This window comes from Sparus aurata, chromosome 3, assembly GCF_900880675.1.
Source record: "Sparus aurata chromosome 3, fSpaAur1.1, whole genome shotgun sequence".
Lineage (NCBI taxonomy): Eukaryota > Metazoa > Chordata > Actinopteri > Spariformes > Sparidae > Sparus > Sparus aurata.
Genome location: NC_044189.1, coordinates 7,000,211 through 7,016,092, shown reverse-complemented (window position 1 = coordinate 7,016,092; position 15,882 = coordinate 7,000,211). Strand labels below are relative to the sequence as shown.

Sequence of the window (15,882 nt, the reverse complement as noted above, 5' to 3'; positions counted from 1 at the left end):
TGCTGTTTGCTCGGTTAGCCGTGCAGCTAGCAGTCCAAACTGGGAGTCATGGGAGCGTTGGTATTGGTCAGCATGCTAACTTCAGTATATACCTTAGCAACTCAATACATGCACGTCATTTTGTCAGAACTGTTTTTCACATTCTGCTGGTAACATGAATATTGAATAATACATGTTTTTATTCTGGAGAAAATCTTAAAAATTGTGGCTCACCGGAGGTCAGAGTTCATGTTCCAGTTTATTATAATTATTGTTTTTACTTACCAGGCAGCTCTGCTGATGGCTCGCTGTTCCATGTCTCGACTTTAATGTACGTGGTTTCAGTCGGTGAGGAAATGTGAAAGTGATAAAGTGTAAAATGAACTTTCAGGATTCAATCAAACTTTGACAAAAACATTTCCCAGAAAGCTCTGATTGTAATAGCAAAAACATAGCTAGATAGATAGATGGATAGATAGACTCACCTGTGGCATTTCCCTGTGATTTTATGAAGCTAGCATTAACGTACACCTCATCATCTTCAGCCATTTTACAGTTTTGACTAACTGTCAGTGAGGTTGCAAGATAAGTTTAAGTTGTCACAGCAAAAAAAAAAACAATCCCAAAAATAGACCTTCCTGTGTGAGATGCCAATGATAACACACAGGCATTTGCAATAACATTTTACTTTCCATTGTTCAGAATAGAAAATACTGGAATTATTCTTAATATCCCAATATAACATATAATATAATACAAATCTCCCCATGCTGACACAACAAATGATTTGTTTTCAAAGAACAGAAGAAGAACTCAGCGATTAGAAGACAATTGATTGGGAAAATTCAATGAAGTGTAACAATCCAGAGAACTTCCAGCAGCATGAAATCTCTTTTCAGTGCAGACGTGTCGCTGAGCTGAGCTGCTGCTGCTTGTTTATTAAGCTGGACTCTAAATGTTTCTGCTTTCCTTTGTCTTTATATTTACTCAAGTACTGTCAGACTGCCCTCTCACATAGCTGCAGAGTTTCACTTTGTTAAATCTATTTCTGTGTGGAGTTGGTGGCCATGTTGGTGTTGGTGATGTGTGTTGAACAACATGACATCATTTCACACTAAAACAGATGATACTTCCTTGACGAACTTCCAGCAGACTTCATCAACTTGAACGATAATCTTTTTAATTCACAAACATCATATGTTTGCTTCATGGCACAATTCAAACATGAGCAAAAGATTATTTCTTTCTCCATCACCAGCATGCAAAGTTTTATAAAATAAGGTCCCATGTGCCAAAATAACACATTGGAAATGAAAAACTATGATAACATTGTTATAATATGCAAAATCAGGGACGTGTAGTATGATTTTATAAATGTATGTATATATCTCTTATTTTGTAACAGTATACACATTTATTAAGCCTTTAAAATAAAATCTTCAGCCTGCTTTAGCTTAATTATTCTTGATTTGTGGACCTTTCCAAGATGGCACAGAAGAAGAGTTGCAAAACACAATTTTAAAGGAGTATAAGTAGAAAAGGGTTTTACAGTGACAGTTAGAAAAAAAGTCTTCCTTGCTGAGCAGTTTCAAGTTGACACCAGCTGCTGCCACAACTTGAATGATTTTTAAATGTACATGTAAATATCATAAATCCCAAAGACTTTCTGCCGAGGGTACCAGTGTGATGCTAACTTCCAGGTTAGCCTTCATAAAAACATCATCCCTGTACCTCTCTGTACCTGTAGCTTATCTTATTGAAGAAGCATTTGAAAATGTAAACAACGGTTATCAGGGAATACATGCACTGAGTTCATTACTCAAACATTGTAATAACCTTCACACTGACAGAAACTTAAACATTCAAATTCAAATAAGATTGTAGACTTGGAAAGTTGTGACACTTCTATAGCATAAACATTTATAAACATAAAAAGCTCCACATGATCCTGAGATTGTTTAACAGGTTGAACAAGACTTAATCTATATTTCAGATGCACTTCAGGCATCAATTTCTGCTGATTTCTCACAAATACATTTGTGAGGTTGCGTGCAGGATTTATCAAACCACCACTTCAGGCCTGATCCAGATTTTTCTCCCATCCTCACACAGTTCTCTCCATCCACGTTCTCATTGTTGACCCCTGTCCAGTTATCTGGCTCTCCCTCGCTACAAAATGACTGAAAGACAAAAAACAGAAAGAACTGGTTCAATGAAACTTGAAATGACTTTGATTTTGCAAACACAAAAAAACTGTTTAAGGGTCAAACCTCTTGTCAGTGGCGGTTCTCGACCAGTTTTAATAGGGGGGCCAGGTTGGGGCCGGCTTTTTTGTTAGGGGGCACATACAACCCAGAAAAAAGGATAAATCCCTCATTCAGGCAAAGCAGTGTTTACAATTTCAGCAATTTTGATTGGGTAGTAAACCGCTGAGACACTTTATTTCTGCCTTTCCCTTCAGAACAAAATTATTGCAAGAAACCTGTCATTGTATTATTAATGCAGACTCCCTGTCAGGGGGGCCACACGGGGGTCCAGACTCAGAGTTACGGGGGCACTGGCCCCTGTTGGCCCCCCCCCCTAGAACCGCCCCTGCCTCTTGTTCAGTGGTGTCCTGTCTGCCCACAACCATGTGCCCTCTGTCACTGAGTCTGTCAGTCCGATCCAGAACTTGTCCTCTTTCTCTGTCATCTTGTCTCTCAGTGTCTGTATCAGGAATGACTGGACAGGGAAAATTGATGAAAAATACAATAAATCTATGAAACATCACTTTTATCATGTTAACTAATGCTAACGCTCTCTATCTTAACCAGATGTGCTCCATTTTGTTGGCATTCGTCTCTGGCCTGTTCCCAGGTTAATTTATCAGTGGAGAAATAGTAGCACTGTGGTCCATTCTGCTCCCAGCCTTCTTGACATTTCCCACATGGCTCAGCTTTGAAGAGATTACAGCAAAGACTTGAGTCAAGTGCAACAAAACACTGTTCATATTTACAGTCAGGAAGAACTTAAAGAGTTTGAATCTGAGAGCAGCTGAGACAATAGCTCACAGGTTTAATCTGTCACTGTTTCTTTAATCAACATCAGAGGATGCAAACATGTAAGAAAAGCAACATCAGTCACTGACCAGGAGGTTGTGGACAGGGTTTCTGCACTGTTATCACTTCACAGCGTGTCTGTTATGAAAGAGGATAAAACGATGTCACTTCCACCAGGATCGTCTTTTATTTGAGAACCTGAACAGAGAACAAAACACTTGGCAGATAATTCAGAGTTTAAGCCAAAATGTGACTTACCTGTGATATTCTTTCTCAAGGCTGCATTCTCATCAATCAGCTTTTGGAGATGTTCCTTTGTTTGATGGTATTCATAACCTCATTTTAAAAAAGAAAGTTAAGTCAGTGTGTGAAACTCACATTTGGTTTTATTCAGAACTTGATGATGAACATTATCAGAGCGATGTTCACTCAAATTACTAAAGTACTAAAGTAATTCTACCCAAAACGTTGACAGCAAGTATTTTAATTAGACCTAAATTTCATCTGTTTTCATGACATGAGTTAAATGCAAAGTGTTTCTATGATGCAGTGTGAATTAATAACATAATTTATTGAATTAATAGCAGACTTGAGTAAAGTGCAACAAAACACTGTTCATATTTACAGTCAAGAAGAACTTAAAGTGTTTGAATCTGAGAGCAGCTGAAACGATGTCACTTCTACCTGGGGGGGGGGCAACAGGGGCCAGTGCCCCCCCCCCGAAGAAAAGCAACATCAGTCACCGTAACTGCCTGGACAGTTACCGGGACCCCCCTGGTAACCCTAACCCTAACCCTTAAACCCCTTGTCCCAGAGACATGAAAGCTACATCAAAGATACGTATGAATTTGTTAACAAAATCCACACCATCATGGTCCCAGCCGGAGCAAAGCTCTTTACGGTGGACATAGATGCTCTTTATACAAATATAAATACGAAACTCGGCCTTAAAGCAGTCAGACACACGTTTGAGAGATATCCAGATACGCGGAGACCGGATGAGGCCCTTCTCCAGCTCCTTGAACTAGGTCTTACGCGGAATGATTTTACTTTTGACTCTAAATTTTATCTACAAGTTCACGGTACAGCAATGGGAAAGAAGTTCGCCCCAGCCTATGCCAATATTTATATGGCTGACTGGGAGCGTACTCTCCTCGCCAAGTGTTTTAAAACTCCGTTACTATACGTGAGATACCTGGACGATATATTTGGGGTCTGGACACATTCTGAGTCGGATTTTAAACAGTATATTGACACGTTGAACAACCACCATGACTCCATAAAAGTCAAATATAATCTACAAGATTCTCATGTGGAGTTCTTGGATACGGAAGTTTTTATCATTAAGGAAGACGTAACAAAGTGGACACTGGGGACGAGAGTGTTTTTTAAATCTACAGACACACACGCCTTATTATACAAAACCAGTTTCCATCCGAAACACACTTTTAAGGGGATTGTAAAATCTCAACTGATAAGGTTTCGTAGGATTTGTTCCAGGCATGAGGATGTAGAAAAAGCCACAAAAACACTCTTTGGTGCACTCAGAAAAAGAGGCTACAGCCGTACTTTCTTGAGATCAATTAAGACAGATGTGGAAAGAGGCTTTGAGGGGGGAGAATGGGTTGCCAGAGTAGAACAGACTAAAAACTTAGTTCCTCTGGTAACCCATTTCTCCTCATCCTCAATCCATCTAAACTCTTGTGTCAAAAGAACCTTTTCCCAGCTACAAGGTGTCACAGAATCACTTTTGGATTTTAAAGGAGAACTTCGGTCGATTTAAACATGCAGCTTCATTGCTCAGGCTACCCTTGACTTGCCAGTACCGAAGACGCGAACAAATTTGTTCCAGCCATTACAGAGCTCCGTGAACGGAGATGTAGCATTGAACGCTAACAGCATGGGGTCAGAACTTCACACTGTGTTTTAACCGTCTTAACATGCTCCACATCTCACACCAGAAGTTATGCAACATCAGCAGACACCTTAGCACACAGCACTGTAGCGTGTATGACTCAAACTGAATAAAAAAGTAGTTAAAACAGTGTGTTTGTGCAAGGAGCTACTTGCCTGTTTGTTGACATCCGTGTGTTCCGGTAGCTAGACCAAACTAGTCAATCCGTCGAGCGTGCACTTACTCCCTCACTGGCGGAGACGGAAACGTAATCCAGCATTTTCGTGTTTATGTTCATAATGTACATGTCCATGTTACAGCCTGTCATGAGCCATGAGCCTTACGATAGCCTGTTAAGCCTGTTAAGTGCACACTCGATGGTTATGCTAGTTTGGTCTAGCAACTGGAACACACGGATGTCAACAAACAGGTAAGTAGCTGCTTGCACAAACACACTATTTTAACTACTCTTTTATTCATTGTGAGTCATACACGCTACAGTGCTGTGTGCTAAGGTGTCTGCTGATGTTGCATAACTTTTGGTGTGAGATGTGGAGCATGTTAAGATGCTTAAAACACAGCGTGAAGTTCTGACCCCATGCTGTTAGCGTTCAATGCTACATCTCCGTTCACGGAGCTCTGTAATGGCTGGACCAAATTTGTTCGCGTCTTCGGTACTGGCAAGTCAAGGGTAGCTTGAGCAATGAAGCTGCATGTTTAAATCGACCGAAGTTCTCCTTTAAAATCATTTCCGCTTTTAAAAGAAATAAAAACTTAAAGGACCTATTAGTCCACGCCTCCCTCCAATCGAACACACCACAGCATAGCAACAAACATTTTAGGGCAATTACATTTGCTTCAAATAAACACACATCATCAGGGGCCCCGGTTTGGCACAGAGTGCAGCTGGAGTCTACAAATGTGATTTATTTGATTGAGTGTATAATATGTGAGAAAATGTATGTCGGACAAACACAAATAAAGTTATTGGACTGACTGAAACAACACCTCTACCATATTAACACAACAACTAAAGTGTCAGTGCTTTACGACCATTTCCGAACACATGGGGTGGATAATCTTAGAATTGCGGGTCTGGAGAGCCAGCCGTAGTGGTCTGCGGCACAGAGAATACGAGCCGAGAGGCTCTGGATCGAAAAATTAAAAACTGGGGTACCGATGGGCCTCAATGAGATCCTGTAAACTTGAGCAGGCAGACCGGAGACATGATGTCGTGGATGGTGGAAGCAGAAGAGCCCAGTCTACCAGCAATGGTATTCTGGGCCACATACGTAGAACACTACAGACTATTTGTGAACTGGTGGTGAAGGGAGGGGTGCCAGACTACCAACGATGGTATTCTGGCACCGTACAACCCGAATAAATGTGTATAAAAATGTTTTCCTCACTGATTTTGTTGTCTGAGTTTGAAAAAAAGAGGAAAAAAGGAAAACCCCATGTGCCCGTGCAAGTGTGAGAGTCTTTGTACTCCCCCTCCTTAAAACTATTTATCTTTTCTAACCTAACCCTAACCCTAACCCCCCTCAATTTGAATAAATAAGATAACCTATTAAATTGAATTCAATGAATGCAGATTTAAACACAAACCCTATATGTTTTTTAATCTTTGCATACATTTACTGTTTACAATTAAAGATACTTCAACGACATATAATGTGTTTATTCCCTGGCTTTTTTAAAGCATTTACACTGGTTATTCTGTTTCCTGTAATAAATTGCATATTAAGGTATTTAAGTTGTACACATTGAGTTAACTCTAACCCCTGACCCTTTATATTGAAGTTATGTCAAAGAATTAGATTGGATATTTACATTTAATGAAATCACTTAAAGTCATTGTTTTAAGCATGTTTTAAGTGTATTGTATGTTGCACTCTCAGTTTTAAGACAGTTCTGTATCTAACCTGCAAGTGAAGTTCTTTTCTTCAAAACAATTATCAGATTGTAGAAGTCAACCTAGATTAAAATGCTTTTTTCCCCCTTTTTTTAAAACAGTAAAACTCACCAGTATAGCCGAGAGCGATGACAGCAGCAGCCAGGAGAACCACTACAGCCACACTCACTGCTATGACCTTTGACCCTCCAGCTGCTTGTTGTTGGGAGCCTGTTGAACAGCAGAAGATGCAGATAGTGTGTTTGGATGTTACTTTCCCCAGTAAACCTAGTGTGTGTAAGTTGGACAGGAGTTTCTACTAAACATAAAAACTTCCTTTACTGTGGACTTTTTGCAAACAAAAATTAAAGCTGCTGCAAGGAACTTTCTTTTTGTGTTGTTTCTGGCGCCCCCTCAGGACAAAAGCGTAATGATCACCACCTCCTCCTGTGGTAAAGATCTTGATCTCACTGCATTTACTTTGAAAGTGAATTTAAAAAAAGATGCAACATATTTATAATGCTATTTTATCTTCTTAAACACTGTCGGCTGGCTTTGTGGGATTAATTAAGAAGACTACAGAGCAGTCTCATTCCTCAGGCTGTGACTCATCGTCAGCACTCTGCCATGAAAACAACCCACATTTTTTTTTACATTTCCAACCCAAACAAGTTTGAATCTGCAAATGTACATTGTAAAGAGGCTTCAGAATTAAATTAAGAAATGATACTCAAAATAAAATGCTAATTGCTGCTGACTGTAGCTTCCGTTTGCTAGTTAGCTCAGTTAGTCATGCAGGTGCTTTGGACCAGCATGCTAACTGCAGTATATGTTTCTTCAACATAAAATATCAATGCCATAATGTCATAATTGTCATCTCTTCACATTCTGTGGATGATTTAATAGGGTTTTTTATTTTTTATGTTTTCAACCAAATGTCTCACATGATGCACCTTTAACACAGCCACTTTATCATTCCTTGTAGCATGGTTACATTTGGATTAGAATGTAGATGAAAAGATGGAAACATGATGCTTGATGCTTTTACTTGCATCATAACACTACGAATTATTCAGGCCGTTTTTCACGTTTAGTTCCTCTTTTTGCCTTGACATAAACTTCTCGTTTTCAACTTATTATACAGCAAACCTTCTCTCAACATCACAAGGTGTTGTAATGGGGTTCCTTTATTCTTTATTTGCAGCTGCAAAAAGCACAAGATATATCAACAGCACAGGCGACGATATTTTAAAAAGCCTGATTTTAGAGCTACAATATAATTGCTGTAAAGGTGTGGCCACGCTGTCTGTTTTGAATCAGTTAACCTCGGTTCAAACAGCATTTGTCAATTTGTTCACACCCCTAATGTTTGTATTAGATTTGTAAATATGAAATTTAGTAAGTTGAAAAACACGCAAAAAGCCAGTTTTCATGTCATTGCATTTCAATATCTATATCAGTGAATATACCCTGAAGCCTGCAGTGTGAGGATTTTAAAAAAATCACAGGTTTTTTTGTTTAAATGACATTTGAAACAGTTTTTCACATTCTGCTGGTAATATGTATCTATTGAAAATTGATTAATACACGTTTTTATTCAAGAGAAAATAAGAAAAATTGTTAACAATGTGGCTCACTGGAGGTCAGAGTTCATGTTCCAGTTTATTTAATTATAGTTCTTACTTACCAGGCAGCTCTGCTGATGGCTCGCTGTTCAATGTCTCGACTTCAGAGTACGTGGTTTCAGTCACTGAGGAAGTCAATGATAAAGTGTAAAATAAACTTTCATGATTCACTCAAACTCTGACAAAGAACATTCCCTGGAAAGCTCTGATTGTAAATGACACAAAAAAGCTAGCTTGCTAGCTAGCTGGGTAGATAGACTCACCTGTGGCATTTCTATTTGATTTTATGAAGCTAGCATTAACGTACACAGCATCAGCTTCAGCCATTTTACCGCTTTGACTAACTGTCAGTGAGGTTGGAAGAGAAGTTTCAGTTGTCACAGCAAAAACAAAAAACCCCAAAAACCAACCTTCCTGTCTGAAATGCCAATGAAAACACACAATCTTTTGCAATAACATTTTACTTCCCATTTGTTCAGAATAGAAAATACTAGAATCATTCTAAATATCTCAATATAATATATAATATAATATAATACAAATCTCCCCACGCTGACACAACAAATGATTTGTTTTCAAAGAACAGAGGAAGATTTCAGTGGTTAGAAGACAGTTTAATGGTCACATTCAGTGAAGTGTAACAATCCAGAGAACTTTCATCAGCATAAAATCTCTTTTCAGTGCAGATGTGTCGCTGAGCTGAGCTGCTGTGGCTTGTTTATTAAGGCAAGGCAAGGCAAGGCAAGTTTATTTGTATAGCACAATTCAGACACAAGGCAACTCAAAGTGCTTTACAGGCACACACAAATTACATTAGAAGGCATAAAAAACTAATTTAAAAGACATTAAAAATTGCATTAAAAAACATCAAAAATAGCATTTTAAGACCAGTAAAAACATTAAGAAACAAACATCAAAATAAGTGGGCTAAAATAGAAAAGCTTTAAAAGAAACGAGACGATAGAGTCAGAGTCATAATGCATATTGCAGTTCAATGCTTTAGAAACCAACAACAAGATTTTGAAATCTATTCTTTGATAGACAGGAAGCCAGTGTAAACATCTAAGAACTGGAGTGATGTGATCTACTTTTTTGGTTCTTGTTAGGACTCGAGCAGCAGCGTTCTGAATCAGCTGCAACTGTCTGATGGAGTTTTTAGGGAGTCCTGTAAGGACACCATTACAGTAGTCGAGTCTGCTGAAGATAAATGCGTGAACAAGTTTCTCCAAATCCTGCTGAGACATAAGCCCTCTTATCCTGGATATATTCTTAAGGTGATAGTAGGCTGACTTTGTAACTGTCTTAATATGGCTGCTGAAATTCATGTCTGAGTCCTTAATTACACTGAGGTTTCTGGCTTGGTCTTTAGTTTCCAACATTACAGACTGAAGCTGAGCAGAGACATTTAGTCGTTCTTCCTTGGATCCAAAAACAATTATTTCAGTCTTATCTTTGTTTAACTGAAGAAAACTCTGACACATCCAATCATTGATTTGTTCAATGCATCTACTCAGGGTATGTATGGGATTATAGTCCCCTGGTGATATGGTTATATAAATTTGTGTGTCATCTGCATAACTATGGTAGCAAATTTCATTGTTTTCCATTATCTGAGCTAGAGGGAGCATGTAAATGTTGAATAGTAGAGGCCCCAGAATGGAGCCCTGGGGTATTCCGCTTGTCATTTTCATCCGTTCAGATGTGTAATCACCAATAGACACAAAGTAATCTCTCTCATTTAGATAAGATTTAAACCACTTTAGTGTTGTACCACAGAGTGTAACCCAGTTTTCCAGTCGGTCCAGTAGTATATTATGGTCGACTGTGTCAAACGCAGCACTGAGATCCAGCAATACTAAGACTGAGATTTTTCCGCTGTCTGTGTTTGAATGAATGTCGTTGAGGACCTTAACAAGAGCCGTCTCAGTGCTGTGATGTGGACGAAATCCTGATTGGAAAACATCAAAACAGCCATTTATTATTAAGTAACTGTTCAGCTGTTGAAAAACAGCTTTTTCAATCATTTTACTTAAAATTGGGAGGTTTGAAATGGGCCTATAGTTATTCATTACTGATGTGTCTAGAGTTATCTTCTTCAGGAGTGGTTTAATGACTGCAGTCTTTTTGGATTGGGGAAGACACCTGAGAGAAGAGACGTGTTAACAATCTGTAGCAGATCTGGAATCATGCAGTCTGAAATTTTTTTGAAGAACCCTGCTGGTAAAATATCCAGGCTGCAGGAGGAAGATTTCAAATGCTGTACAATGTCTTGCAGGTTTTTGTCATTGATTGGATCAAATTGTGTTATGGTATTAGAGTTGGGTTTAGGTGGACAAAACGACAACACACCTCCAGTACCTGGTAGAGTGGCACTGACCGCTTTTCTAATGTTCTGAATTTTGGCAGTGAAGAAAGATGCAAATTCATTACAGGCCCTGGTAGACAGATGTTCAGAGGCTACTGGCACAGGAGGGTTTGTTAGCCTGTCGACAGTAGCAAACAAGGCACGAGCATTATTTTTGTTCTTGGTGATAATGTCTGAGAAGAAGGACTGCCTTGACTTTTTAAATTCTAAATTAAAAATGTGAAGTCTCTCTTTATCAATGTCAAAATGAACCTTTAGACTTGTTTTTCACCACCTGCGCTCAGCTTTTCGACATTCCCTTTTTTCATCTTGACTAGCGTGACGTTTCTCTAAGGAGATTTTTTCTTACCAGAGACCACCTTCACTTTAGTGGGTGCAATTGTTATTAAGCTGGACTCTAAATGTTTCTGCTTTCCCTTGTCTTTATATTTACTGAAGTACTGACAGACTGCCCTCTCACATAACTGCAGTTTCACCTTTGTTAAATCTTTTTCTGTGTGGAAGTTGGCGGCCATGTTGGTGTTGGTGACATGTGTTGAGCATCATTTCACACTAAAATAGATGATACTTCCTTAACAAACTTCCAGCAGACTTCATCGACATGAACATAATTCTTTTTAATTCACAAATATCGTATGTTTACTTCATGACACAATTCAAACAGGAGCGAAAGATTATTTCTTTCTCCATCACCAGCATGCAAAGTTTTATAAAATGACTGTAAATGTATGCAAAGATTGAAAAAACATATAGGGGTTGTGTTTAAGTCTGCATTCACTGAATTTAATTTAATAGATTATGTTCTTAATTCACATTGCGTCAAAATACTAAACGTACACCGCATCAGCTTTAGCCATTTTACCGTTTTGACTAACTGTCAGTGAGGTTGCAAGATAAGTTTAAGTTGTCACAGGAAAAAACAAAAAAAGCAAAAACCAACCTTCCTGTCTGAGATGCCAATGATAAGACAAAATCTTTTGCAATAACATTTTACTTCCCATTTGTTCAGAATAGAAAATACTGGAATTATTCTTAATATCTCAATATAATATATAATATAATACAAATCTCCCCACGCTGACACAACAAATGATTTGTTTTCAAAGAACAGAAGAAGAATTTAGCGGTTAGAAGACAATTAATTGGGAAAATTCAATGAAGTGTAACAATCCAGAGAACTTCCAGCAGCATGAAATCTCTTTTTATTGCAGACGTGTCGCTGAGCTGAGCTGCTGCTGCTTGTTTATTAAGCTGGACTCTAAATGTTTCTGCTTCCCTTCGTCTTTATATTTACTCAAGTACTCTCAGACTGCCCTCTCACATAACTACAGAGTTTCACTTTGTTAAATCTTTTTCTGTGTTGGTGTTGGTGACGTGTGTTGAGCAACATGTCATTTCACACTAAAACAGATGATACTTCCTTTTACAAACTTTCAGCAGACTTCATCGACTTGAAGATGAATCTTTTTAATCACAAACATCGTATGTTTGCTTCATGGCACAATTCAAACAGGAGTGAACGATTATTTCTTTTTCCATCACCAGCATTGTGAGCATACAGTGGCAGTTGGAAAAATAAAGTCGACTACTTTTCTTCCTTGCTGAGCAGTTTCAAGGTGACACCAGCTGCTGAAACAACTTGAATGACTGTTGAATGTACATGTAAATATCATAAATCCCACAGACTTTCTGCCGAGGGCACCAGTGCGATGCTAACTTCGGTTTTAACGTCCAGTTTCTGCAGATTTCTCACAAATACGTTTCTGAGGTGCTGTGCAGGATTTATCAAACCACCACTTCAGGCCTGATCTAGAAATTTCTCCCATCCTCACACAGTCCTGTCCATCTGCATTCTCCCCTTTCAAGTTGTCTGGCTGTCCCTTGCCCCAAAAAGTCAAACTGCAAGACAGAGAACAGAAAGAACTGGTTCAATGACACATGTGACTTGATTTTGCAAACATCAAAAACCTGTTTACAGGTCAAACCTCTTGTTCAGTGGTGTCCCGTCTGTCCACAACCATGTGCCCTCTGTCACTGAGTCTGTCAGTCCGATCCAGAACCTGTCCTCTTTCTCTACCATCTTGTCTCTCAGTGTGTGCATCAGGAATGACTGGACAGGGAAAGTTGATGAAAATTACAATATATCTATGTAACATCACTTTTATCATGTTAACTAATGCAAAAACACGACATGATAGAACAAAAGCCAGAGAGCTGAATGAAGCTGCAGCAGTGTGTTCTACCTGCTCGTCCTCGCTCTCTATCTTAACCAGAGCTCCTCCATCTCGTCTGCATCTCTCTCTGGCCTGTTCCCAGGTTAATTGATCAGTGGAGAAATAGTAGCACTGTGGTCCATTCTGCTCCCAGCCTTCTTGACATTTCCCACATGGCTCAGCTTTGAAGAGATTACAGCAACAACTTGAGTCAAGTACAACAAAACACTGTTCATATTTACAGTCAGGAAGAACTTAAAGAGTTTGAATCTGAGAGCAGCTGAGACGATAGCTCACAGGTTTAATCTGTCACTGTTTCTTTAATCAACATCAGAGGATGCAAACATGTAAGAAAAGCAACATCAGTCACTGACCAGGAGGTTGTGGACAGGGTTTCTGCACCGTCATCACTTCACAGCGTGTCTCTGTTATGAAAGAGGATAAAACGATGTCACTTCCACCAGGATCGTCTTTTATTTGAGAACCTGAACAGAGAACAAAACTCTTGGCAGAGATAATTTGAAGTTTAACCCAAAATGTGACTTACTCGTGATATTCTTTCTCATGGCTGCATTCTCATCAATCAGCTTCTGGAGATGTTCTGTAGTTTGATGGTATTTATGACCTTGTTTTAAAAAAGAAAGTCAAGTCAGTGTGTGAAACTCACATTTGGTTTTATTCAGAACTTGACGATGAACATTATCAGAGCGATGTTCACTGATATTACTAAATTACTAAAGCAATTATACCCAAAACATTGACAGCAAGTATTTTAATTAGACCTAAATTTCATCTGTTTTCATGAGTCATGTAAAGTGTTTCTATGGCGCAATGTGAATTAATAACATAATTTATCAAATTAAATTCAATGAATGCAGACTTAAACACAAACCCTATATGTTTTTCAATCTTTGCATACATTTACAGTTAAAGATACTTCAACATGCATATGATGTGTTTATTCATGGGCTTACTTAAAAAAATGTAAGATGGTTATTTGTTACTGTTTTGTTCTATCAGATTATAGAAGCCAATCTAGATTAATTTGTTTGAATAAAAATGAATAAACAAATAAAAAGAAAAAGAAACAGTAAAACTCACGGGTATAGCCAAAAGCGATGACAGCAGCAGCCAGGAGAACCACTACAGCCACTCTCTCTGCTGTGACCTTTGACCCTCCAGCTGCTTGTTGTTGGGAGCCTGTTGAACAGCAGAAGATGCAGATAGTGTGTTTGGATGTTACTTTCCCCAGTAAACCTAGTGTTTGTAAGTGGGGCAGGAGTTTCTACTAAACATACGAACTTCCTTTACTGTGGACTTTTTCCAAACAAAAATTAAAGCTGCTACAAGGAACTTTCTTTTTCTGTTGTTTCTGGCGCCCCCTCAGGACAAAAGCGGTATGACCACCACCTCCTCCTGTGGTAAAGATCTTGATCTCACTGCATTTACTTTGACAGTGTATAAAAGAACGAGAATATTTTTCATGCTATTTCTTTTTAAACACTTCTGGTTGACTTCGTGGTATTAATTGATAACTTAGATGACACTCAAACAGTTTGCTTTAGTTCCGTACCACCAGACTACCGAGCAGTCTCATTCCTCAGGCTGTGAGACTCATCGTCAGCACTCTGCCATGAAAACAACCCACATTTTTTTACTTTTTTAACCCAACAACAGTTAGAATCTGCTCCTTTAGGTCATAAAGAGGCTTCAGAATTAAATTAAGACTGTTTCTTAAATGTGCAGTATGTAAGAATTATTATGAAAAAAAAAATAGACAAATAACCACAGCAACTGCTGCTGACTGTAGCTGCAGTTTGCTAGTTAGCTCAGTTAGCCATGCAGGTGCTTTTTTGCCAGCAAGCTAACTACAGTATATGTTTCTTCAACATAATATATCAATGTCATGATGTCAAAATTGTCATTAAGTTTTTTTTTCTTACATAACAGAGCCAGTTAATCGTTCCTTGTAGCATGGTTACATTTGGATTAGAATGCAGATGAAAAAATGGAAACATGATGCTTGATGCTTTCACTTGCAACATAATGATACAGTTTATTCTGGCCTTTTTTCTTGTTTAGTTCCTCTTTTCCCTTGACATAAACTTCTTGTTTTCAACTCATTATACAGCAAACCTTGTCTCAACATCACAACGTGTTGGAATCGGGTTCATTTATTCTTTATTTGAAGCTGTAAAAAGCACAAGATATATCAACAGCACAGGCGATGACATTTTGAAAAGCCTGATTTTAAAATTACAATATAATTGCTGTAAAGGTGTGGCCACACTGTCTGTTCCGACAGTTGGGTTAGCAGTTAGCCGTGCAGCTGGCAGTCCAAACTGGGAGCCCTGGGAGCGTTGGTGTTGGTTAGCATGCTAACGTCAGTGTATGTACCTTAGCAACGCAGTACTTTAATGTCATTATGTCAGAACTATTATTAACATTCTGCTGGTAATATAAATCTATGGAATATTGATTAACACCTGTTTTTATTCTGGAAAAGTCAGAAAATTGTGGACATTGGGGCTCACTGGAGGTCAGAGTTCATGTTCCAGTTTATTTAATTATTGTTTTTACTTACCAGGCAGCTCTGCTGATGGCTCGCTGTTCAACATCTCGACTTCAGAGTACGTGGTTTCAGTCAGTGAGGAAGTCAATGATAAAGTGTAAAATAAACTTTCATGATTCACTCAAACTCTGACAAAGAACGTTTCCTAGAAAGCTCTGACTGTAAAGGCTAGATAGATAGATAGATAGATAGATAGATAGATAGATAGATAGATGGATAGATATACTCACCTGTGGCATTTCCATTTGATTGTACGAACCTAGCATTAACGTACACCACATCAGCTTCAGCCATTCTACCGT

The 15,882-nt window shown here is 38.6% G+C and overlaps 1 protein-coding gene across 4 annotated transcripts in view; it reads right to left on the bottom strand.

Moving 5' to 3' along the window:
* Positions 1–15,632, bottom strand: part of LOC115579587 (C-type lectin domain family 4 member E-like) — a 17,737-nt gene extending 2,105 nt beyond the window's left edge. Inside the window, exons 1-7 of one of the 4 annotated variants that reach the window (XM_030413168.1) lie at positions 15,593–15,632; positions 14,110–14,208; positions 13,556–13,633; positions 13,383–13,433; positions 13,039–13,190; positions 12,781–12,905; positions 12,245–12,694 (exon numbers count right to left, since the gene is read on the bottom strand). In XM_030413168.1, coding sequence (XP_030269028.1) covers positions 12,520–12,694; positions 12,781–12,905; positions 13,039–13,190; positions 13,383–13,433; positions 13,556–13,633; positions 14,110–14,208; positions 15,593–15,626 — 714 coding nt within the window. In that variant the 5' untranslated portion in view covers positions 15,627–15,632 and the 3' untranslated portion in view covers positions 12,245–12,519. Of the gene's footprint in view, positions 1–3,275; positions 3,354–12,244; positions 12,695–12,780; positions 12,906–13,038; positions 13,191–13,382; positions 13,434–13,555; positions 13,634–14,109; positions 14,209–15,592 lie in introns of those variants that run through there. The other 3 variants (XM_030413167.1, XM_030413166.1, XM_030413169.1) reach the window with 3 other exon arrangements.
* Positions 15,633–15,882: the final 250 nt, after the last annotated feature.